At 44.5% G+C, this 26709-nt stretch overlaps 1 protein-coding gene across 1 annotated transcript in view; it reads left to right on the forward strand.

Annotated features, from left to right (window-relative positions):
• Positions 1–26709, forward strand: part of LOC131285573 (MOXD1 homolog 2-like) — a 45287-nt gene that overhangs the window by 16073 nt on the left and 2505 nt on the right. The window contains exons 3-8 of the mRNA XM_058314432.1: positions 3818–4087; positions 8837–9016; positions 12726–13214; positions 13335–13497; positions 13744–13879; positions 22891–23059. Of these exons, the coding sequence (XP_058170415.1) occupies positions 3818–4087; positions 8837–9016; positions 12726–13214; positions 13335–13497; positions 13744–13879; positions 22891–23059 (1407 nt within the window). The remainder of the gene's footprint in view (positions 1–3817; positions 4088–8836; positions 9017–12725; positions 13215–13334; positions 13498–13743; positions 13880–22890; positions 23060–26709) is intronic.

Below are 26709 nucleotides of genomic sequence, written 5' to 3' on the forward strand. Positions count from 1 at the left end.
ATGCTTTATTTATTGTGTAATTAATTTGTACCACTTTTCGGTCTTGTTTGAGCCGGCGGAGACTGATATTGGTCCCGGTCTGGGGTGACGAAGGGTGTCGCGCAAAAGAAAGCAAAGGTGAGAGTATCAACAATCTAGATCTTTTGCATTTTATCGCGAGGGGTTGAAAATTCTACGGCAGCAGTGTTTTTACCGAACTATCATAAATCAGTCGTTTTGTGACGTTTTTTATCGAGCAAGAAAATTACATTTGGGAATTACTTTCACTCGTGGAAGGACGGAAAGCGTAGGAATTCCAGAAGGTAACACATGGATGCGAACGATAAATATGCCAATCTTTTCTATCTGGCATTTTTCGTATGAAATTTTTCCGCTGTGATAGAATAATTTAATATTAAAGAAACGTTAGATCATTTTCCAAGATTGTCTACAGATTTTGAACAGGTGAAGTTGAAACAAGCTAAGCACTTCTGACCAGGACCAAAACCTCGTTAAAATGGAACCTGCCCGAATTGGGATCACTATCGGGAAACCGTTGGCCGACAACAATCCAATAAAATCACCCATTAGCCAACTCAAACCGCAAACTCAATTACGGAAACTCAATCATAATCCAACGTGGGACGGAAGGCGATGGCCGGCGCACGACGGTTAGGGCGATAGATCCCTTGTCTGAAGCCTGTCAGACCTTTTACGCCACGCCACGCACACACAACGCTTGCACATAATGCTGCAATCCTTTAAGACACCGGAACACCGTTCCCTTTCTTCAGCGGCCGCCAATTTTGGAGCCGCTTTCGAGTGGCAAATTCCATTAACTTCCACCTCCAAAATGCATTTCTTGCCACAACGGCGGGTGAAAGTTTTGGCTGCGCCCTCTCCCTAATGGTTTTTTTTTCGACTAAACTCAACTCGGTACCGCCCAGGACCTATCCAGAGCTGGATGCGTGTTTCGGTTGGTTTGAGAAAATGGAAAGCTCGAATCGCTCCTCTCCAATTTAATTGAGATAAAACCCCGAGCTAGATTAAGGTGTCGGGATAGTCGAAATCCTGTTTTCTAATTGGAAATTGAATTATGAAAATAAGGAAACACAACACGCCACCGACGGTAGGGGAAACCGGCCGGGTGCTGCATTCGCAGGGGGTGGAAAACTTGGGCCCGCCAACGACGCTGTTGAAAACCGAACACTTGCTCACAAATAAAAACAACGAAAGCGAGGCTACGAAACGGTTTTTCTTTCGGATGTTCAAACCGGGACCCCAAATACCAGCGAGGGGAAAGTCAAGCACAGACTTTCCCGGGAAGGGAAATAATAATATTTGAATATAAATTGAAATTAACATGTGCACTGATACAGACAAAGCGAGACGCCTAAACGATAGCAAATGAAAATAAAAACACCGAGCCGCAGACTGGCGGGATGGGAATTGAAAACATTCCTCAACATTCAAAATTGTTGAGCTGCATTTTCTTGAACCATACTGGAGTGGGATTTTCATTTTGTTTTTCTTCAGACTGTCAGTTGAAAACTTTTTGTGAAGGATTAGTAAATTGTACGTTTGCCTTTTTATTGATTGGAAAACTAATTACTGTTACCTTGATAGAGAAAATATCCCTCCAAAAAGTTACTACTTTCAAGAGAACCAATTACTGTATTCAAATGATTTCTTTCAGTAAATAGATAAAGCATGACGATGATGGCTCTGAAAGTAAATTCTTTTACTAACACATCCATCAACCAGGGTAGTTTTCCATTCGCTCCCGACTGCAGTTTCGGATTCAGATTCCCGCACAGATTCATATTCCAAACGCTTGAACCAAACGATCTTCTGTTTTCCATCTGGCAGTTTCCTCCCCACGCAAACAGTTCCCTTATGTCGGCTTCAGCGGAATGGATGAAACCTTGGGCCAATCTCGTTACGGATATGTGACGTTGAGTGAAGCAAAGACCCACTCCGGATGCTCCGCTTTACAACGACTGAGGGAGAAAAAAGTGCAAAACCGACTTCCAAACTCTTGCCAGAGTTTGAATGTTTGTGCCCGGAAGTAAACGCTGCATTGTGCGTGCGGAGGATTTGCATGTGGAATTGAAATTTAATTAAATTTTTCATAATTGTAATTTATTCAAATTGCAATGCAAACATTTTCCTTTCACTCGAACCCCAAATGGGCACGGAATTTAGAACTCCTGCCTTGGGAGTAACGATGGACGGGGCTTAAAACGCTGGTAAATAGTTGTGATAGCTTACGAAAGGTAGGGTTTGCGATGCCACCCGAAATTAACTGCCAGTAATGGAGTAGTTGGGAAAAGTTGAGCCGATAGATATGTTACTGACATGATTTTCCTGGTTTACCGCCTTCCCCCGGGAAACAACACAAAACTGAAGGGTGCTTCCACTTTTAAAGAATAAAGGTTTTGGAAGTTTTACATCACTTTATCAAAAGATACTCCAATAACACAACTTATCCAAAAAGAAATATCAAATTCAATATCAACTGAAATTTATCTAAGCAAAGCTTATTGACTACAAACTAAATTAAACATCCTTCTGAAATTTAAAAAAAACATCCATATGCTTTCGACAAACTGAAATTGTAATCACTCATGAAAGGCATGGAATGTTCTCTGCAAAGTTTCCATTCGCGTAGAAATGCCGCACTCCACCGCCAACAAATTGCCGATCACGATAAAAAGGAAAACCTAGAAGTCGAGGGTGCCAATTGATAAACCATGAAACGAAACAGATAAAATTTCATGCCTCGTAATTCTATTATTGCACAACGCACCGACGCTAGCCGATATGACAAAACCAATCCTCGCCGCATTCGGTTGGTGCGAGGGGCTCTGGAAAAACATTGAGCCTCATTGTTGAGGGCGGGAAGGTGGGATCTAGCGCTGCTGAACGGAGGGTGTATTATAACGGCTGAATGCTTACCAATTTCAAATCAATGCTACACAACGGACGTCATTCCATGGCCTCCCTCAACACCGTGAAGAGAAATGTTCGAACGGAAAGAAGGGCCCGGGGCACGAGCGGGAGCGGAATGAAGCATTGTGGTGGAAAATATTGCACTTCTTTTGTTTTCTCCTCCCATTTTCCCACCACCTCAGCGGCGCATCCAATGATGACCAGTGAAAATGTTTCATTTTCGCCCCGAAATTGGGTTTTGCCGATTTCCGATGAATTTTCCACCCCAGAAAATTCCAATCCTTCCGCCCTAAAACTCGGTTGATGCAATCGGGCCGGAGTGGGGTGCGAGTTGTGTGAAAAATGCATTCGAGTGGTGGCGGTGGTGCACTGGCGTGCAGCGGATCAACATTACTAGCTCAATTGCATCGAAATTGTTCAGCACCGTTTTTGGAAAATGCTACTCTTTTTCTCTTCCACGCGGTCTCGCTCAGATTTTCCTGGTCGGATTCATTCTGGCCATTCGATGCACGTCGCTTCAGTTGTGTTCGAAAGATGAGCAATTTAAATCGATTATCTTTTCCACCCAGATACCCCCCGGATCGGTGCAATTATGTGCATTCGAGAGAAAGCGATCCCAGCAAATGAGCACCCGAACAGGCTAACGATCCCACAATCGGGTGTGTTTTGGTGGGCTTCTGTTCTGCCAATTATTTTCAGCTGATTCGATTGTGGTTCACCTTTTGCGATCTTTACATTCGGGTTAATTTCGCTTTCACGCTTTCCGTGTCGTGTCGTTTCCGAACGGAGGCCTCTGTATTTGCCACCATTTGGATGATTACTTTGTCATTTTTAACACCCATTTTAATCGTCGTATTTTCCACTGTCCTTTTTCCCTTTTTTTCAGAATGATACCATGCGTGTAATTTTCATGTACTCGGACGAGCGACCGCAGCGTGATTCGGAAACGCTGCCCCAGCCGCTCGTCGCCTTCAAAGGATCGCGTTCGATCTTCCTGACGCAGCGCTCCAGTCAGGACGATTTGGGGAACGAGCCGAGCATCAACGTGCTGGAGCTGCGCAACGAGGACGTCGAGCTGCCCGAGGCGGACGAGAGTCTGTACTGGTGCAAAATTTTCAAGCTGGATGACTTCGTCCAAAAGCATCACTTGGTGCGGGTAAGTGAAGATCGATCCAAAAGACCTAGAAACGGGGGGAAGGTGAAATAAAACATTCAAAGCACATTGAAAACTTTCTCTTCGGGAACTTATGCAACTTTCACTCGCAAATGGGAAAGGTTTGATTGTGTTTTGTTTTATATTTTCTAGTTTTCATGCAAGCAAATCTCCCACGAACAAGCAGCGCACCCGCCATTGGCAAACCGAAACCCATCCATTGGCGGTTTTCGAGGTTTCGATCGGCCATTTTCGGTCAAAGTTTCGTGGCTGGCGGAAAAGCCATCGGGAAAAAAATAAATAGCCAAAGCGAAATGTGTTCCCTAATGCATTAACACGCTGGCCACGGCTAAGCAGATGAAAAGCCCATGGCACTCGAGAAGTGAACCAGAAAAATGGGCAACTATTTCCGGCACCCAGCCGGGGAAACCCGGGTTTGCGGGAAAGGGGTTTTGCGTTCAATTTCCGGACAGAATTTCATTCAATTTAGTTTCGGTCAACCACACACGGGCGGAATTCCAACCGCGCTTGCAACAGGGGAATGCAACAAATGGGATTCTATTTTTGCCAAAGAATTTCCTTCTCGGATGTGAATGGCGGGCGGTTCGGAGCCCGAAACCCGATTGTGACTTTTCCCTTTTCTGCGCGTGGCTTCCATCGCGAAAGCTCGAACGAAAATTAATGTTTTCAAATTTTTTAAACCACCACGCGAAACCGGAACATTAGAAGTGGAGAAGAATTTCTTCCGGAAATTTCCTGTCGCTGGTAGATTATCGACATCATCATTTAGGGCGCCGTACGGAATCGCATATATCTTCATCGATCTCAAACGATTTCCTCCCGAAATGGTGGTGGAAAATTTCAAGAAAACGCGATCGCAGAACACACTCGCCACATTTATTTACTGCACGATTGGTGAGTTTTGGTTTCCCGTTTTCAAGGGAACGGTTTTTTTCTTGTTTTTTGATAAATGTAACACACTTGCCACACTCATTTCCATCAATTGAAATCGTTTTCCTCGAAAGGGAAAATCCCAGTTCCTTTTTCTTTTCCTAGAACCATACGAAAAATGGGCCATACTTTGCTACTTGTTTCTCCCTTCTTCGTTTCGAAAGGGAAGACATTTTTCCGAACGCGCACGATAAAACGCGACACCCCAAGGACGACGTCTTGCGGGAATGAATAGAAAATTTATTTATAATGTGTATAAATTGGAATGTGAGAGTGCGATATGAAATGGATGTGTGCCCACTTCCAATTTCCGTTATCATTAAAGTGATGTATGGAAGTGCGGCAGGTGGCGGGTGCCGAAGGGAAATGAGGCAGGACATGAAGAGCACACATTACGATTACGGCATTGGAACGAGTTTTCCTTTTCAGCAAAGTGTTGGACATTTTTTATTTCTCTCTCCTGTCGTCGTATGTTTTCTCTGCTCAGTAGAACCGTCCGGCATCATCATAAGCAAAATGGTTGCTCGAGCCATGGGAAAAGCTTTTCCGTCGCTGGACGATGCTGTGAAAAATGTGCTTCTTTCAGCAGCGAATGAACGTTCGCTTCGTTTCGTTCCCGCCGTCACCACCGCAGATAAGAAAGTTGTAAAAAAATCATTTCCTCACGTTCACACCAACAACAAGTGGGGAGTTGGGTTTGAGTTTGTTCGTCGACTTGGAAGTGAAGGAAAAAAGCACCTGAACAATGGTTTAAAACACTCATCCCAAGGAGGAAAACATATGCAATAGTACGAAGTGAAGAAAAATGTCATCGTAGAAGGCAACACAAGAGAAATTGATTGGAAAATATTTCCACTGGCTGGGAAATGATGTTGATGTAAACGTCAGTTTATAGGATGCTTTTTCTTTTCTCCTATTCAAAGCCTCGCGTTCATTCGTTTCTTGTGCACATTTGGACAAAGATACTGTTCTCTTTCTAATATAATCCATTTTTTCTCGTTCTTGTTGAACCAAATGTACAAACGAGTGGAAAACAATATGCACAAGCATTTCGATCGTACCGTTACGAATCAATCGAAACGGATTCCCGAACGGATGCGCCCGGCCGATGTAATATCCTGCCACCGTGCGCGGTGCGTGGTAAATGAGGAATGTTGACACGGCACGGAACCGTAAATGCGTAGCGATTTCCTCCCATCCTCTGGATGAAACCTCCCCCCCCCCCCCCCCCCAAAACAATTGTGTTGCAAGTGCAAACTTTCATTAAAACCAGGACCGGAACAAATGCACGCTACAAATGGGGTTTTCTTTTCGCCTGTCGAGAGGAAGCGATTACGCCGGGGATGGAAATCCTATGCCCCGCGGTATTGAATGATGAACGTTTGAGATTTGCCTTTCGTGTGTATCGAATCGTTTATGGCATCAAAATGGTACTTTGGTCGAAATGAAAGGGGAATTTAAGATACCGAATGTCGTGCCTACGGTTCGGTTTTCTTAGGGTTTGAGAAGAAACTTTGTAAATTCATTCAGACCGGAAAGGAAACAAACCAAATATTATTATAGAACCAGAATCCAAACAACGCTGTTATGTTCTTGAGCAACGAACGTCGGTGAAAAAATGGGCTTGGTGCGCTTCTATTTCCTTGATACACCGCAAGCAGTTTCGGTGGAAAATATGAAAGGAATCGTTCCCTTGGGACTCAGACTCTTTATTGTTTCTCATAGCAAATATTTGCTCCGTGCGTTGTTATAATCGCAAAACCAACGACAAATTAATCGGTCTCTGTTTTTTCACAATCGATCCCTCCCGCTGGGAAGATGGTGGTCGGTCAACAATTGGAGGATGAAAAATAAAAGTGATATCGAACGTCGTAAAATGCAGATAGCAAAGAACTTGTTCAAGTACAGTCGGGTCAGAAAGGAAAAAATCGTAGGGATCATTTCACAATACTGTAACATGATCTGCTTGCAGCGAGTGGTTGTCGCCCTCGAGAGTCTTGGGAAAGAAAGCGACCCTCATCAGCATCCGAACGCCGACTACGAAATCCAATCGAACAATTACCTCTCGAGCAGCACTGGAAAGCGTGAGGATGAGCTAGCTCTCAGGAGGACCATGAAGACGCGGTGAATAAATGAATTATTTCAACCCGCGATTGCACGAGAGTGCTTTATATTAAGGGGGAATCTTTGACGTCTTTGCGAGCACCACCTCCTAATTCGAAGCCGCGTTTTTTAAAGGTATTGCTACCACACGCTGTGAATTACGCTAAAAATCGTGGAATGAGAGATTCCTATTTCTTTACCTATTCAAAACAAAGACTTTCACTAAAATTGTGCGAGCTATAGATGAAATGGAACCCCTCGAGTTAAACAACCACAGAAGGGATGGACGCAAAACCAACAACGGAAAAAAGGGTGAGCTGTAATTCGATACCCACGAAGTTCTTGCACGTGGAACGCTTGTGCGTATCGCGTGCCTTAAATATGACGTAATTTTAATTGCAAACTAAATGAAATCTAATTTTTCAAAAATCCCGGTGAAAATAAACTGGCCTCAGGAAACAGTCACTTGTTTGAAATGTAAATTTTAAGAAACGTAAATTAATTATACATTGCCCTTAAACATACAACCCTACAAACCTTTTCCTAAAATAAAACCCGTTTATTTCTTCTCATCAAAACCCTTATCGACAAAGTGACACTCCTCTCATCCAAGGAGACGTCAAAAAGCAAGTCCGCCCGACAATCGATCGTTTATCGATCAAATCACTTCAGTTCGTTTTCACATTTGAACGCGCATTTGATGCATTTGGCATCCGGCTTCGAAGCATCCAGTTTTCCCCGGCTCTTGTTGGCATTCCTTTGGCGTCAAAGTGATGCGATGCCGCAGGAATATTCATCAATCTCAATCTCCCGTACGGCTTATTCTTTGCGTTCCCTTGCCCGTGTCGTTCCTAGCGAGCCTCTGCACCGCATGTGGTGTATGTTTCTCTCGGTGGCCTTTGTTTAGCATTTTCCCCGAAAACACTGACACCGCAAGAAAAAGGATAGAGTATGACCGAATTGTCTATTCAAATCGTTCACTCAATCGCGTTTGTCAAGATTATGCTCAAACATTATTCCCTCGGTGGCAGTGAGCAGGGACTGCTAAGCCATTGCTCAACCTCTCAATCAGCGGCACACGAAGGCAAACGGGCACGTCTGCACTGGTATGTCCTTGGCAGTGTTTTCTGTATGATCGAGGCACAAATCTGCTCTTCCTTATGCAAATAAGGTGACAGAGTTTTTGGGGGCAAATGCAGTGCGAACGACTTCATTGCGATTACGTGTGAGAAGTTAATTTTGTTTCAAGTGAGAAATTCCAGTCGCTTGTCTAGTTTTATTTGTTCCAGATTTTTCTTCTGTTTATGCGAGTGTGTAGTGATTCGCAAATTCCTCTAACATGAAACTTAACTTTTTTTTCTAATTAAATCCTTATCGTGAAATTTAGCTACTTACGAGTTTTTATGAACAGTTAAATTATATCTTGTTTGATTTGCTTAAAAATAAATCCTCTTAGCCTCATTTTTTTATGAAACTTGATGAAAACAAAAGAAAATAAAATAAACGCAATAGTTTGATTCTAGCAGAAAAATTATCTAATGACAAATTGATAATATTTATTAAAAATTAGTATATGTACAAGCGTCCGTATTATACTTGAAGTTAGTGTCAATAAAAGGCCTAAATTTTCACTTTTTACCACATATTTGAGTATTTCCAACACCACCTTTTCTCACTGTTTCATCTATCTTCTTCCAGTACGAACCTGTCTTTGATTCGCCAACGAGCGTCCTCTACCTGAATCACATCATCCTGTACGAGTGCCAGGGGCTGTCCAAGAACCTCGAGCAGCTTTCCCGCCAGCGCGGCCAGCCCTGCTTCCGACTGCAGCCGATGCACTGCAACACCGTCGTCGCTAATTGGGCCCGTGGATCCGATGTAAGTCAAACCAGGCCAACCGGGGCTTCCTTCCACCAGTGCAATAGCTTGCCCCTATAATAAGGGGTGTTTTTTTCCACGCGGTTGCTTTCCTCCCGGGGTGTGTGGTTTAGCTTTTTTAGCCCGCTCCATTCTACCGGAAGAAAACGGACCAGCTTTTCCCTCGCAGGAAACGGAAATGGAATGGAAAATGAACATGAAACGAGCAAAGCAGAAAAAAAGAAAGAAAACACAATCAGAAGCAGTAGAATAGCTTTTCTTAGGTAGTTTTTTGTTTGTGTCTTTCTTCAATCAGGACGAAACGCCGGAACGCGGCGAAGCGTTTTGTGTAGGTGACAAAAGTCACTCTCGTTTTCCGCTCGCTAATTAACTAACGGTTACGCTTTTTGCCGTTATGTACTGCGTCGTGTTTTTCTTTTACACTACTTCCGCCGCCTGTTTTCCATTTTTTTCCTTCAACGCACAATGGGACATTTTTCCGACTTGGAGGGAGGGATTTCCCGCCCGTCACGGGTGGCTAACGAACGGGCCAATTCGAAATGCCACGTGAATCTACCACCACCACCACCAGGTATACGCGTTTCGAGGACGAATCCTGTGAACGGAATTGGTTGGGGTTGGTTTTCGCTCGGTCGGTCGCTGGGTAGGTGTGAAAATTCGCCGAAGCGCCCACAACCTCACAGAACCCATCTTTGGTGGCACTTTGCTGCGAGCAAATGAAAGAACAAAACGGGCCACTTTTCAGCACCGAGCCGAAGATGGAAAAGCCCTCGCGGGGAGGGCTGTACGGTGGAGAAAATGGGGCAGAAAAATGGCACGAAACGTCGTGAAATACACCGCGACCGTCGTCTACGAAAAGGAAAACCAACTGATGCAGCAAAACATGAAAGAACATTTACGCGCTGCTGGATCACTGATTTTTCGCCTCCGTTTCGCTGGGACTTTGATGCTCGGGATTGAAAAATGCCGCCTGTTCGAAAGGAACTTGTAGGTCGTATCTTCACTTTCGTCTTGAAGAGGGGAAGCCTAAGGTTGAAAAATATTTTTAGAACAATACCAAACGAGTCGTACTGACGTACGAAAACAACCTACGAACGCGAATGTAATACATTCAATCGTATTGCGCCCTGAAACAATCACATCCTCGGAAATTAGGTCAACGAGAGCATGTTCGTGTAAAATGAAAACACGTTTGTTACCATAAGAGAGCGAGATCCAGGGAAAAGCGAACAATTTTAGCATATAGACAAATAACCTCTATTGCAAACCTCTGGCGCACACACAATGGCGGTTAATGAAACAACCAGCAACAGGATAAACACCCGCCAGATAGACACCAGGAGTTGTGGTCGACGGAGGAAAACAATGGTGGGCAGTTTTATGATTAAACAAAAACGCCAACGCACACAATCCGACCAGGAATGTTTGGCAAGGAGTGGGGCGGAGAAGTAATCACGGGGGGGACGGAGAAGTAGTGTATTTCCGCCTGGAATGGTTGTAATGTTTTTGCAAGGAATTTCGGTTCCAATACAGCACAACATGTAGGATTTTGTTTTTCCTTTTTCGTTCAAAATTCAAACAACTGTGAAACTATTTTATGTCATTCGAGGAAACTGAATAAAAAGTAGTGACTTCAGTTTTTTGCTGATCGAGGATGTTATTTCTGTGCAGGGTAGTAATCATACATGTGTGTTGTTGCACGTGAAGCATGCTTCGAAATGTGCATAATTTTTGACTTTTGTAATTTATCATTTTTTTACGATTAGATTCAATCCATATCTTACTAACATTTCAAATTGCTTCATAATTTTCAAATAAAATAACAGTTTTACTAAAGATTTTTCACAAGACAAGAACAAAAAGGGTTACGCAATGGGTAATTATTATACCTATTGGCCTGCTTCCACAAACACTTAGTTCTAATTATTAATTTCATCTTTGGATAGCGAAACAGTTTATAATTCAACACGTAAAGCATACACTTTGACTACATTGAAGTTTTGTTCTATTTTTCATTGAATTTAAAATCAGTTTTTTCAGGATTTGACGAAATATGAAGGGTTTTTACATTAGATAAAATGTTTTAAAATTTTCTTTTCACTTTCCTACAGTGCGTTGTTCATTCACGTGCCTTATTGTTGCTCTTGATTACATGTTTTTATTTGTTGTTCATTCCGTTCAATTCCAATTTTTACTTAAAACAATAAACCCGCTCATACGGCATTAGGCCAGCTTGGTGAACTTGATCACAAATCCCCCAGCAAATTAAAGTAAGTGCGTGAAAACCCGTGAAAAGGCAGCGCAACGGAGCAACACAAAGGATGAGACAACAAATCGACAATTGGCTGATTGAATTTGTGCCGCACGCTGCCATCGGTGGCGTGGATAAAACGGCGGGAAAATCCATGCTACGCTTTTCTTCAAAGGAGCGGAGGAAAAAAAGAAAACGGCCATGCGCCTGAAGTTTTCCCACTTCTCCACGTCTTGCACGTTTACACTCTTGAAGCCGAATCGAAGAGGACCGATTTGTAATGGTCCTGTGGCGTCGCCTAGGTCGCTCATTTTCTACCACTTCTTCCTACACAAACCCTCCCATCCCGTCCACACAACTACCGTGGAAACAGACGAATAAATTAAATTACACGATAGAATAAATTTGCCGATTGCCAATTCAATTTGAATGTGATGGAATGTAATGAATTTCGCGATCGTCGTCGTCCCCGATACCGTGGAGCTTTCGGCACCGTCATCGTCTCGAGTGCTGGTTTCCTTCCCAGTTTTTCCCTTCCTTCCCGGCAAGGTGTGTCGCTTTTTATGCCGGCGAAAAAATAAGCATACCGAAAATCATTGGCCGTGTGCGCCCGAGGTTTGCTTTGGATTTCTTGCACCGTTCCCTTCGATAACGACGCAGGTGAAGCTTTTCTACCCTCCCATGTTGCACTTGTACGAGTTTCGTTTAGTCACGTTCTGGGGCCGCGTCGGTTTTGGTGTAATTTATCGCACTATTCGCACATAGTGTCTGCGACTAGTTTCGTCCCACGTACGGCCCACGCCACATGAGCGCCGTTCCACAACTCCAACACCGGTTTTATGATGTGTACTGCACGTCGGAGTTGAAGTGGATACACCCCCATCGCCCTTCCCTCGCAAGCCCGCTTTCTTCTTGGTAATCCCCGTGAATTTGGCGCATATGAAAAACAGTAGCAAATGGGTATGGCGTGACTTTTACGACGATGACGCCAGCGCGAACGTGAACCAAGACGGTTATTACCGCGCGCATTGTGCCGTTCCGTTTTACGAGTCTACAATTGGACCCGTTGGAGGACCGGGGAAGTAGTGGCGGGAGTAGTGGGACACCAGAGCGAGAACTACAGTGTCGTAAAAGGGGCCATGCACGGGAGAAGCCGGAACTCGATGGATTGCGACGGATGGAGCGCAATAAAGTCGTCTTAGCTGTTTGTTCGGAGGATGAAAATGAAATGATTTATGTTGTGATCCACCGAAAAGGGGTAACGATAGGGACAGATTGAGTGTTTTGAGAAATCAAGGACATTTTTAAGTCCTTAAGCTTGAAGGACATAATCACTCACTACGTTAGAAATAATGTAATTTTTAAAACGAACTAATTGCGTGTTGCAATAATTGATATCTCAAAGTTCAAAGTTTTACTCCTTGACTTAATTTGTTTGTGTTTTTTTTGCTATATCAGGGATTCACCTTCCCTTCCGAGGCCGGTTATCCCCTCGAGTCCCATCAGGCGACGTACTATATGCTGGAGACGCACTACAACTACCCGGACTATACGTACGACTTCTCGCCCTTCTACCGGAAGAACCTCAGCAAGCAGCAGCGCAATATGAACATTGCGTCCCGCGATGAAACCGTCGAACCGTCGGTGGACGACAGCGACGATCTCGGTGAGGACGACGACGGAACAATGATGGAGCAGCAAATGGTGGACAACTCGGGCCTAAAGATGTACTACACGCACAAGCTGCGGCAGTACGATGCGGGAGTGTTGTCGGTGGGTCTGGACCCCAACTGGCGCCACATCATTCCGCCGCGGCAGGAGAAGGTCGTCTCGGAGGGTCACTGCATCGGGGCCTGTACGCAACGGGCATTCCCGCGCGAGGGCATCAACATTTTCGCCGTCATGAGTCGAACGCATCTGATCGGACGTCAGGTGAAACTGCGACAGGTAAGATCCCATCAGCCAAGCCATTTAACATTCGGAAGTCTGTGGCGTGGATGGTGACTCTGAACTTTAAGAACCCACCTCGGCAGCTTTAAGAACATCCTTTTCGAATGTCTCCGGCAGGTTCGTGGCAATGCCGAGCTTCAGCCGATAATGCACGACACCAACATCGACCCGAGCTACCAGGACTACCGGCGACTGGCGGCCCCGGCCAAGGTCCTCCCGGGTGACAGTCTCGTCGCGGAATGTATCTATGACAGCTCGTCCCGCAAATCCATCACTCTCGGTAAGTGAACCGTGTCGGCTGTCACACTTCACTGCCACTCTTTTTCGCAGCGCGTTCGGCCTCGAGGGAACACCGAGGAGGGGGAGGGAAAACAAGACAACTCACACTCCCAAAACGCCTCAGCACAGAAACCACCACCCTTGTGGGCTCTCGCCAAGGCCTCGAGGGTCTCCGGAATCGTTAGAACTCCTATCACTCTGGACTAACACTCGCCCCTCTCTCCTCGCTCAACCGCGCTTTCCACAGGTGGCATGACGACCCGGGAGGAAATATGTCTCATCCTGACACTCTACTACCCTCGTCAGCGCGAACTGACGTCGTGCCACTCGCTGCCAAGCCTGCCGACCGTCCTGCACTCGCTCGGCATCGAGGAGCTAGCTTCGTAAGTATATTATCTACCGTTATTAACTTCCCCAGATTGGGCGTCCGTTTTCTTCGAGCCGGGCCGCAAGAGGTTGTAAAGTTCATGTTGATATGTGTCTGCTTTTGAAACAAAGCGTAATGGCGCTCGGTGGCATTTTATGCTGAATGTTTCCAAGAAATATTTTTACACGACGTGATAGGTTGTCTATCGTTTGGAGGAAGAGCATTAAAAAGAAAGATAATAAGAAATATTACTTGATGTCATCTACGTTCGCAGTTTAAGTTGAAATGGTGATTAATAGTACATTAAAAATAATAATTTTTTTTCGAACATATTTTGTTATTTATGCAGAACGAAGTTTGCGAATTATTAACAAAAGCAATAATAAAAGTAAATCTCGCAAAAGATCTTTGCAATGTTCAACATGTTACATGTTTTGTACGTGAGTCCACATGTAAACAGAACAGTTCTAAACTTTGAACTTGATTTAATTATGTTTTCGACCATAAGTATTCAATCAGGTTTTACTGTAATCTTACAATCTTTTTTTGTTAAATTATTAATCAAGGTTATAGAGTCAAGCTAAACATAAACTATTGATCATTATGGCTCAAAGACTTTCTGTCAAATTAACCAATACTTAAACTATCCATCTTTCCAGAAGTAGTTTATTTTGAAAAACTATTTGAAAAATAGTTCGATCTGAATTCGAGTATTTTTTTTTGTAACAAATTGTAATTTCATAAAATTTATGTTGATGCAAATTAATTATGTTTAGTCTTCATGTACAGTTTATCCTCATTGAGCTCTTCATTTCCCTAACCAACTCTAAAACGAATTAAATGTTGAATTAAAATCTCTAAACTATTAGTAGCAGAGTTAACCAATAAGTATTGTCAAGGCTATTGTATAACAATAGAAATTACCCATTCTTGCTAAATACTATACAGTCCGGTCTCGTTTTGAAAATGAGTTTGAAACGACATCGTGCCACTTCCCTTTTTCCCTCCGAAGCCCAATTTCCGGTGCGCGCCACACAAAATAATCGACCACAAAATGGCCTTTCTGGGTGTCATGAAAGTATGAACATTGTTTGACTATAAAAGAAAATTCCTTTTCGCACACCCCGCACCAATTCGGGTCGCATCCTGGGAGGAATTTCTGGCAGGGGCCAGACGCCTACCGTCATGTGTCCATTCCTTTTTTTGTTTTCGCCACTTCGAACGGGTGTAATTTTTATTTACTCTCCATCGTTGCGGCGTATTTCGATCGGAAGCTTTTCGAAGCATTTTTGTCGCCGTCCTTCGGGTTGTTTTTTCTTTTCTTATAAATTCTTTTCTCGGTGTATCTGTTGAAAGGGGAAAAAATGTAAGGAACCACTTCAGACAGACGCTTTCCGTTCATGGACCCTTGGACGATGGGCAAGCATCGGGTAAATGAATTGCTTTGGTAATTTTTCAACCCCTCAGTAGAAAGCGGCTGAAGCTCGTTCGGTGCAAACTACAAGATTTTCTCCATTCATCGTCGATGCCTGCGTCCAACCCAAGCGGGTTTTCTTTAAATAAAAAAAAACACCGCTTTGTGCTCCAAGAAAATGAATCCACTGCAATTTTCTTTAGCGCACCTGAGACGTCAAGCGACCGGTCCTCTAGTGGTTTTCCTTAAAAAATTGTAAAAGCGCTTACTTCCGCTGATTTTTTTCACCATCTTCCACCCAAACCAAGGTGGTGTCCTTCGTAGCGTGTCCGTTCGTACTCTTTCTTTGCCACTTTCCCACAACCACTGGACACCGGAGATACATTTTCGCCACCATCTTTAATACGACTGCAATGGCGTAGGAAATTTTTGCAGCAAAAGTAGACCAAAATAGGAAATCCCAAAGGAAAAGTACGTCGGTTGAAATAATCAAGATAAAAAAGCGGGTTCAGGCCAGCCGTTTGTTTCAATTCATTCGCGGGTTGCTTTTCCCTTTTTCTTTCCCGAGATACCCAAGGCCTCGAAAGGTGATGGATTCTTATTGAATGTAAAAGCGACGCGAAGGGCACCCACGGGAAAGGAAATACGAGCGCGAAGGTGAAATGGAAAAATCTCATTAAATTTTAATGATAGCTCCTTTTTTCCAACCCACTGACGGCTGGCGGTGGTGCTGATTTTCCGCCAAAAACGTTTCGCGGCCAGTTTCGTGCAGTTCGTTTGGCTTCACCGTTTTTTTCACTCTCTTTTGAACCTTTTCTCCACCCACGTTGTCATTGCAACATGCTTCTTAGCGATTCTTTTTTCTTCCTTCTAAGCATGCAATACCGTGGTTGCCGTTGCGATGGGCTTTCTTTTCATCACTGCGACATTTTTCCTCCCGGGAGGGGGGAGGAATACGGTTCTTCACGGCAGGTTGCAGGTGACGAGATGATGAAAAGTGGACATTGCGAAAATCTAAAAAGAAAGCAAAAACCATTCCTTGGCGCGCAATGCGCAACGAATTGGAGAAAATAAAACATTCCCCCGCGGCTTTTCCCGACCCACGGTGACCCCGTACACAAAGCAGAACAAAGCTCGCGAACACGGGAAATAAACTGGACGTATCGTCAATATTCACTCAAAAAGGGCCGTGTGGTACCGCAGCTTCCGCAGCGCATTTTAAAAAGGGGAACTTATCTTGTTTATAGTTTTGCGGTTCTGTCAACCGCATCAACGTCCCAAAGGGCCCCCGCAAGGTCCCGCCCGACGATGCAGTTTCCACCTCCTCCGCTCGTCTATGGGTGTCTTCCGTGTTGCACTGTTGAATTTTTCGCGAAATGAGCCATGAACGTCATTAAATTTGATGAAGAGTAAAAGAAAAACTGCAACTCCCGCGCGCCAGTGAAGCCACAATCAAATACATCAAAAACTCGTTCGTTTTCTTTTTTTGTGTGTTTTATTTTTGGTTTGTTTCGTGCATTATTTTCACGTTTCGGGCGTGTGATTTCTTCTCTCGCCTGCGAAGGGTGGAGTGAGGTCGAAGGTAAATGCTCCTCTCGCGTGGTGTGAAAAGGACCATTTTCATCCGCAACCGGATGTGAATTGAAGTAGAACTGATAGAAAAATGTATTTTAAAACAACAAATAACAATAAAAGTTCCGCATTTAATGACGTGATGAGCTGCAGTTCGGTCGTATGCAATAAATTATAAATTATTTCAAAGTGGAAATGGGTGTTTATTGCTGGTTGAAACTGATCAACTGCAAACAATTGTGCTTTTAAGAGAAATGATACAGTAACTCTGATGAAGCGATCTCCCGATTCAGATACGATGTTTGCCCGGAATTCATTTATCAAGTGTTGATAGAGCCCATCCATCATGGTGGACCCGTTGCGTTCATCTCAAACCCCATACACCTGCTCAAGGTTTGTAGCAGAAAGGAAAAACCTAGTGAAGAAAAATCATCCTTTTCCGGGAGACAAACGACCGCCGGGGGTTGAGGACGCCGACAACGGCACCGGAACATGCAATACGAAATGATTATGGCAAAATAATTACAAAAGCAAAGTAAAAACACGCGAAACGTCCGCGATAATATTACAGACGCACGCAAAACTACACGACAGCGGGTGGGAAAACTTAACAACGCCAACGGCAAAAAAAAACGGTGATGATTGCGTGGAAAAGTCACCTTCTGAAGAGATTTGGCTCCGGCGAAGCGCAACAAACGCGACTGACAATAGTTCTTTTCTCCCGCTCCGAATCGTCACCCGCCCCGAAGGGAAACGGTGGTGAAAATTCATGTGAAAATAGTTATCATCCGTCCCGGGGGTAGTTGTCGTATTTTTTTTTTTGTCCTGCCAAAACGAAACAAACCCCTAACGAGGAAAGGAAATACACGATCCGCGAAAGAAAAACACGCCATAATAATGATAGTTTTGGTCTCGTTCGGTTGCGGAATGTCCGCCGGGATGATTTTGCCGTTGTAGCGTCATTGAGTTGCGTTGTTGTTGGAAAAGTTGTTGTACTGCACCGACCACCGCACTGCCCCGGGCGGGCGAAAAAAAGGTGCACTAATAAAAACATTAAACACAACCAAGCGACCGCCTAAGCTGCGGTACTCGATCCTCGCGAACGAGCGCAATCAAGGGATGTGTTGTTCTTGTGGAGGTGAGCAGCTCGTTAGGAAACATGAAAACGGGGGTCAAAAGAATATAAATGGTAGAACTAAGCGAGGGAAAAACATGAAACTACAACAATGTCCAGTATAGGATGATTTAAAAACAAAATATAACAAGAGAACTGTGGCACAGAAAAAGCGCAAACTCAAAGGAAGAGAATTTTTCCCCTTCCCGGTAGGAGAAAAATTGGACGGGGGTGGAAAAATTGAGGCAAGCATGAAATAATTTGCACCTGAGAACTTTCGCTTGTGTTTCGCATTATTTATCATGTCCCTTCCTACCCATTTCCCATCGCCATTCCCTTCCCATTACCCGAATGCAATCATTTACAAGATCCTCTCTTATGTGTGTTACATTTTCCTCTTGTCTACGTTCGATACAGGGGTTGGAAAACATGAAGAAAATATCCCAGCTGCTGCTAGTGCTGCTGCACCCTAGCAAAACACACACGCACACCAAACCCCTCGTGCATAGTTCTGTTTACGTGCGGGATTTGCTGTGAAAATCCACCGAAAGCCTGCTGTTGGGGAGGGTGGAGGTCGAACTAAGCGGTTCTAATATTAGCAAAATCCGCCCGGGATTAGCGGGCCTGTCCCGTAACGAGAATGTCCTCGCATCAAGGACCACCGGCTGCAAATGGTGCGCTGCGCGTTGGGGAAAAAGAAAATTCATTTCTTCGACCCCATTTCGGGCCGGGCACGAAACCTCAACCTAATGCACCTTCCATGTCGGTGCTAACTTTTCGTGAAGTTCAAGAATTGGATAAGAAACGACATGCGTCAGGGTGTCTAATGGCTTTCGAATTAAATGGCTGGATCACACCGAGGGAAAATGCGTCCCTTTCCACGCCAGCGTTCGCAGAAGCCGAAGGAGTGATTTTAATTAATACATTGAATCTCAAAGGTTACACCTAGCGCGCGTTCCGCTGGGAGTTTGATTATATTCCAGCGCGAGTTTGGGCGAAAAGTTTAATCCTTTTCCCACAACCCCCGACAACAACAAAAGTGGCTGAGGAGTGAAATCCCGTTGAATGGAGCACTTTCGCGATTCGGGTGAAAAGTTTTGCCGATGAGTTAATGAGTGAGTTACGACCGACGATGGTTGTTGGGTACCGGGGGGGTTTTTCACCCATCCACTCCACCTCCTGGCCCGTTTGCAACGAGGGGTCAAAGTGTTTACCTTTGCCACTCGTCACTTTCACTCGAGTCGGGTTCTAAAAAAAAAAAAAACCACAACGAGAATCGGAGAGGAGTAGGACACCCACTTTCGCGAAGTAAGCGAACGCGACTGATCCCCAGCCCAGTACCTCTTGTTCCACATTTTCCGAGGCAGAAGGCAGAACACACAGAAGCGCAGAAGGCAAAAGGAGAACGAAAAAGGACGACGACCGGGAGCGCCCAAATAACCGTGGCGAAAAGCATCGCGTACCGACGCTAAGCGTAAATCTCATTTCGAAAAGTGCGCGGAAAGTGGGTAATGAATTACTTTTCCCCACCCCTTGTCACCACCGGCACTCGGGTGCCAGGCCGTTTTTCCTCGGCGGCAGAACCTTCGATCGGGTAATCCGCAGCCTCCTCCAAACCGAATGCGCGGAGGCACGCTATCTGGGAGGCCGGCAAGTCTGGAGGAATTTTCTTCTCGATGGTGGAAAAGCGATGGTTTACCCTGTCGGCGACGGGGGGGCATTTTTTCTACGAAATGGAAAACTTCCACTTGTTCGCGCACCAAAACCCCCACAACCAAACCCCCCCTTCCAGCAGAAGCGTGTTTGATCTTGCACAACGAATGTAATAAATTACTTTCGAAATAATATATATCTATATATATCGCCATCGTTTTCATAGACGCTACGGGTGGACGGGAAAAAAGGTTGGGAGTGGTGGGAGGAAAAGCTACGAAGAATCCATCCGGTTCGGTAGGAAAAAGAGAAAGACGGCTCAGCGGCTGGTACGCGGCAACAACTGTGGTAAATTGCAATATGGCTCGGAAGCATCCAAAAAACAAAAGAAAAAAAACGTCCACAACGAGCGGGAATTTTCGTGGCGTCGAAACATGGGGAGGCCTTTAAAACCTCGCCTAACAGCGACTTAACAACGGCCGGAGCGATTGTGGTAACGGCTGCAAGCATCAAGTCACTTCCAGACACTTCGTTTTTCCCTCGTAAGCTTTTCCCGAAGCGGCAAGGGCCGATCCTTCAGCGTGTGTATCCAGTTGTGGAATGTTTCACTCCCTTCGGGGTATGCCTGGGCCCTTTCGAGCGATCTTGACCGATAAATACGCGACCTACGAAACCCAGCTGGGGACGCGTTGCCCGGGAAAACAGGGAGCTGACGCAAGGAAAAAGGTTCAAAACCATTAACCACTTAAATTTATTGCTGAAAAACATAATTCTCCGAAACGATTACGGAGGGAAATAAATTAAGTAACGGTGTGCGCCCGACTTTCGCAACCTCACCCCGGGGACCCCACGGGTTTTCCAGACGCTGATCCCCACCGGGGGTGAAAAACGGATCTCGGGGAGGACGAAAGCGATCCTGTGCATGGGGAACGTAATTTTTCTTCTGTCCAACAAACACATTTCTTCAAATCGTGCGCTCGAAACGAAATTAACACCGTTGCAAAAGTATATTTTGGCAGCAAGTGCTATTGTTGCTGTTGTTGCTGTGGAACTTCTCATATGCGCCCGAGCGCGGCGTGCCCTTTCCGGTCGGTGACGGTTAGCTATTAATCTTGGGGCTGCTGGAAAAATGGATTTCTCATCTGCGCACGGTGGGAAAGAGTTTCCCGAGCGTTTGGGTAATTGCAAATTCGGGTCGGAAAAACAACCTCAAGATGTCGGCGCTTTGACGTGGATGAATTCATTCCGGTGTGTCGAGGGGGTACATTTTCCAAAAACAACCCGTGAAGAATAAACAGTAAACATCGTTGGCAGAACACAAGAACAATCCAAGCACTACAAACTGCGTACGTTTCGTAAACTTTTCAATCAGCTCCATCGATTCTAGAGCGACCCTTTTCGGACCGCAATGGGCTAGCTGTCGATGTTGCCAACTTCCGCCGGACTAAGTGCACCTTGGGTTACCACGAAAACCGCCGAAAACTAACCGACCGGGTGCATTCGTTACCAAATGGACCGAAACGATGCTCCAGCCGGGTCGAAGCGAAACCCTCCGGGTGCGGGATTCACGCCGGTGGACCATTAGCGCACCTGCGAAAAACCGGACATGTGTGGACCCATTTTCCGTTTCGGCGGTGGGCCACATCGTCCATCGGGGTGACCGCAAAACTGTGGTTACCACTAATAACCGACTGACCAGCGGTGGAACAACGGATATTTCGAACATATATTCTTTCTTGTCGATCATTAAATCTTATTAGAGCGTTGTTTTGAAACTGGCTTATGCAAGCTCTTATGGAAGTTCATTAAATATTGCATAATAATACGCAACACGGTTTATTGTGTTATTTGAACTTGTATCTTCTATTAAAAAAGCAGAATTTGTTTAGGCAAAATAATAATGTAATATCAAATAACGTTTGTTTTAAAAAAAGTAGACAAAGTTCCGTCGGCGATAAGAAAAATGCTAACCATGGTTAACAAGCTTGCAAGTTAATTGAATGAAATCAATTTTATTACAATGTTTCAAATCTTAAGTACCTTGACAAAATATTCCGAAAGCCAGTAATGCGGGCTTACGATACTTGCCAGAAACTTTAGCGATAGCCGAAATAACTATTCATGTAGGAATGTTTTTCAGTTGTTGTGTGGCTTTCATGAGCAAATGCTACTCCGTTTGGACTTTAAAATATTTTAATATGTCCTTCCTTTCAGTTGTAAATGTTTTTTTTTTCGATCAGTTGTAGTTGAGAGGCATAAGAAGGGTTAGCAGATTGGGGTATTTCAATCAAAAGTTTCAAAAACAACATAAAGTACCATGTTTTTTTTATCATTCGTCGCCATGTGGCTTTAAATAAACTATAACATCCATGCTGGTCACGTTGTCGCGATTTTACAAAAACATGTTTGATAGGAGTTTCGAACCGTTTTGTTTGAGTAACTGGCCTTGATCGACACGTCTGTATAACAATGTCCATCTTTTCTAAGTTTTTCTTAACTATAACACCAGTTGAAGCGACCTTCTGACAAAAAGAGTTGCATGGTTAAGCCATTTTTCCATCTGCCTATCATCACAGCCTCTGTTGTAATTTTAGGTCCCGCAGCACAGTTCATGCCCTGACCAAGGTTTCCAAATCATTTTTCAAAATTTTTCCATATGTGACCAAATAGTTAAAAATCCAAATCAGCTGAGTTCGGTAAACAGGAAATGTTATAATTTGTTTATTTAAAAAAAAAATGCGAACGTTAATTGAAGTTAATAGAACAAGTTAATGTTTCAAAATGTGAGAAATAAGTTAAAATGATTTTTACGGTTTTTTTGATGATTTTTTGTAAAATAAATTATTAAATAAATAATTATTTTCATGCTTCGAAAATGTAAGAACCAGATTTAATTGATTTCAATGCTCCTTTGTGAAGGATTTATGTAGAATAAAGAAGAAAAATTTACTTTTGCGTCTGCAATAGTTCATTATCACTTTTCAAACCGTTGAAAAATTTTGAACTTACATGTTTTCAAAATAAGAAAATCTAGAAACTGAAAAAGCGTTATAGAGTAGTTGCTTCAAAACCAAATAAGCTGAAGCCCCAAAAACAAAACAAAAACTTTCGTTTTTAAAACGTTTCTATCCTGAGTTTGCTGAAATGTTACCAATTTCACCTTTTAAAGTGCATTTTCAAACAGATCTCGACCAACTTGTTACTTTCACTTTAACTGTCTGCTCAAGGCACTCTGCAAACGTTCTAAAAATGCTCTAATCTCTTTTTTCCCCAGCGGCACCAACCCGGTCGTCATAGCCTCGCCGGCGGAACTGGCCGGCATGACGCTCGAGCGGCGGCTCACATCGTACGACTGGGAAAACCAGTTCGAAAGCTTCCAGGACGTCACGCGGCAGGGTTCCTTCAAGCCGCTATGCTGGACCCCGACAAACACGATGATGCCGGTAAGTTAAAGCGGATAGCGGGCAACATACCTTTCCGAAGGTGGTATGTGTTAAAAAGGTTCACCTCAAAAATGTCGACTCAATTCCGGCCGGTTGGTCTATTTTTAAGGAATCTCACGCAAGCCAACGGCGACCGCAAGGAAGCCCGTTGCCTACCTGAGCTCCTGTTTTCAATTTACGTTCGGATGCGTCGGAAAAATTCATGGTTTGGTTAAATGGGTATTTTTGAGCGAGGTCGCCCTTTCGTCAATGGACTGAACTGGTCTCGATTTTCCCTTTTTCTCGGTTGCTATTTTGTGTTAAGAACTGGAATCTGTTTTGTGTTTGTGTGTGTGTGTGTTAACTTCCGTAAGCTGCACATGACAGCTTATGACAGACGCCTCAACGAGCAAACCAATGAAGCGTGTAGGATTTCCCAGTGAAAAACCGCCCACTCTGAGCCGTCCCACGCAAGGTTTTCCCCATGGTCGTTTTTGAAACTATCCCTTTACCCCGGCCTTTACCCTTCCAGCGGGGCTTCCCACAGATCCAACGTCCCTTGGCGGGGGCGTTAGCTACTCCGAAGTTAGCTGGGTTGAAAATAAAACTTTTAAATAAGCCCTCCCAAAATGATAATGATAACGTATAATTCCCCGATGGAGCATTCGCCTGCCGAGCCTTGGGAGGTACGCTTTTTTCCCTCTTGCTTTCAGTTTCCAGCCTCGTGCGTGTACACGCTGAGACGTTAATTCCGGGTTACATTCCATGGGCCACGAGGGGGTGGAAAATGCCCGGGAAAATGGGAAAATGCCATGCGAGCAGGAGCCGGAGCTGACTATCAACACGTGTGCACATGCCGATTCCGCCGGTTTTCTGTCGAGCCCCTTCTGACCATTTCCACTTCCACGCTCTTATTGCTTTCCCACACGAAGCGTGTGTACGTTTGTGTACGTGCGTGCGTGTATGTGTGCCCCCTCCACTCTCCATCCTTAATCCGCTCCAACTGGCTGGTAAAACTTCACTCCTCAAAACCCCGCTCTCCACCCTTCCACGGGGGAATGGTATTAGTTTTGTTTTACAAATGAAGGAAAATGAAGGAAAATCCTTACGAGTCTCGTGGGGCAGCAAACTGTCGCCCGCCTGGGGGACGGACGAGTCTAATTCTCGGCGACGGATTTCGAGTGATATAAATGGCTTTAGCAGCGAGCAGCAAATCCTCCCGCAATGAGACCGACGTCGCTAGATGGTTTTGTAGTTTATTTTTTAGGATAAATATTTGTTTTTCTCATTTTCGCTCTGAAGAAAAACGAGGGTAACGTTTCCTTAAATGAACCAAAAAACATTTAAAACATTCTTGCAAACATCGTGCAGCGTTTTCTTATTACAAAGTTGCATAAACACTTCAACGGAAGTACTTTTCCATGCGATTTTCACGCGTGAAAACTGGCGCCTCTCGAGTGTCAATTGATATTGCAACGGCGCGGTGCACTCTGCGTGGCGGCGATGTAGAAAACGCGAACACTAAAGGACCCTTTTGAATGTGCATATGTGTGGGTGGACGCCTTGGGTGTAGCACTTCACTTGAGCAAAGAACAAGAAATGCAGTAAGCTCATCAAGATCGAGATCAAAGCACAAGCCAACAAATGGAATGTGTTCCAAAATGTACTTTCTAAAGCCGGTTTTCCTATGTTCTACACATTATTTTTCTACTTCAAACATCAGAAATGGAGGACGTGTGTTTTTGTTTTTATTCGGGAAACTAGCAGCATTTATGCGTCCATAGCTTTCAAATGCACCTCCATGGTTAAGTAGATGTGAGCTAGTAGGCGCTAATGAGAGACAAACGCACCACTGGCAAAAGTGTCCGCGCACGCTCAAGAACCTGCCGAAGAGAATGACATCAAAGAGTTTTCTTGCACTTCCCTCCATCGGTGTAGAAGTCTTTATGTTTTGATCCTTTGTTTGCCTCACAGGGTGTTTGCTCCACTTTTCTCTCTGCCGATGCACTCAGCCGGATGCAGTCTGCGTTCTAGTGTGGGCACCTGAACATTGTTCTCACAACGCTCGCCGTTTAAGATAGTCTAACCCGACAACCGGCCGAAATGGGAAACATGTAACTCTTTTGCTTTAACATGTCTCCAGCGGGATGTGTTGTAAGCAAACTCTGTTTTCCTCTTCCTTTCCCGTGTATTTTCTTTCCCTTTGTCACGTTTTCCCCACGAACAATTTGTTTTGTCTCGTCCTTCGTTCATCCCGTCGCATTTTTCTTTTCCAGCACAAAATGTCAAGCATACTGCAAACATCAAAGAGATTTCCTGAATTGAAAAATTGCCTTTTGCGTGATAGCACGGTCACCGCGGCGGTGTAGGAGATCTGGTTTTCCTTCTTGCCGTACGAGCGCTCCCTTTTCCCTTTGCACCCGTTTGAAGTGTTTGTGCCTTTTGTTTGCTAGCGAGTGCATTTTTTCGTCTTCCTCCATTTTTTCGGCATTTGGTAAGAAGGTACTTTAGCACGTTCTGAATTTTGGCAGGAGAATTTCGGTACATCTTTTGACAAACCTATGAGTAACTTTTTGGAAAGAGGATGGAGCACAAAGCGTGCCGGAATTAATGATAATCAAATTTTGGGTTGAATACAAACTTGTCTTTGGAAAACAAATTGTAAAGGATATTAATTAAACATTCCTGAATGGGACACTACACAACTTTTTTTCTGATTTTCCGAAACCTCTCATTATAAAGAGGGTCCTTCCCTCTTCGTATCTCTCCTGGATAATGAGGCAGTCTTCTGCGAACACAAAATCGATAGAGTGTAAATGGGACGATCTCTCTTGACGATGCAGTTGCAGTTGAAAGTAGTTCCATCGTACCAACCTCGTCTGATGTAGTTACCAAGAGAGAGCTTTTGAAAGAAAAACAACACAAACTCAAAAGTGATGCTGCATCGATCGAAAGATGAGGTGAAATAATGTGACGGATACGACGTTCTTCAACTGCTCGTGAATCGAGCGACCAACCCAAAAGGATGAAATCTAGACGGCCGGGTTTTTCGCTACACACTATCACACACACACCCCCGATTCCTCAATTTTTTCTTTGTGCCACTTCCCTTTCGGTACTCGGCCTAGAGGACGCGGCCCTTCGTGGAGGAGTAAAGCCTCTCGCTGCGCTTCCAACCCATTCACCATTATGCTCGATATGTTGTAATGTCGGCATCTCTTTGATGTCTGTTTCAAAAGCACTCGCGCTCTTCCACTCCTTTGTTGTCGCCCTCGAGGGCGAAGTCTAGTGCGAGCTCCGGACTCTCCGGTAGGCCTTTTTGAAGGGATGATAACGGCTCACGGGCTCCCCGAGCCAGTGGTGGCGGTGGTGGTGAGTGTGGTAGGTTTTCTTTTCAACCAGACTTACGCCAGAGGGTGGGTTTTGGATGGTTGGGACAGTTTTTTTGCGTTTGTGGTGTACTCATTCTGGCAGTGTTTTTTTTTCATTCCCAGACTTCATAGGCATAGCTCTAGTGGCCATGAGTTTCCTATTTAGAATACGGTACACAGCCCGAGTTTGCGTAGGCAGGTTCAATGAGCTGCAGAGTGAAGGGAGAGCCATCAGATAAGACACTTACAAGAACTATGGCATAGAATTCGAGCTCTAGGATGCAAAATTGCGCGGAGGAA

This window comes from Anopheles ziemanni, chromosome 3, assembly GCF_943734765.1.
Source record: "Anopheles ziemanni chromosome 3, idAnoZiCoDA_A2_x.2, whole genome shotgun sequence".
Classification (NCBI taxonomy): domain Eukaryota; kingdom Metazoa; phylum Arthropoda; class Insecta; order Diptera; family Culicidae; genus Anopheles; species Anopheles ziemanni.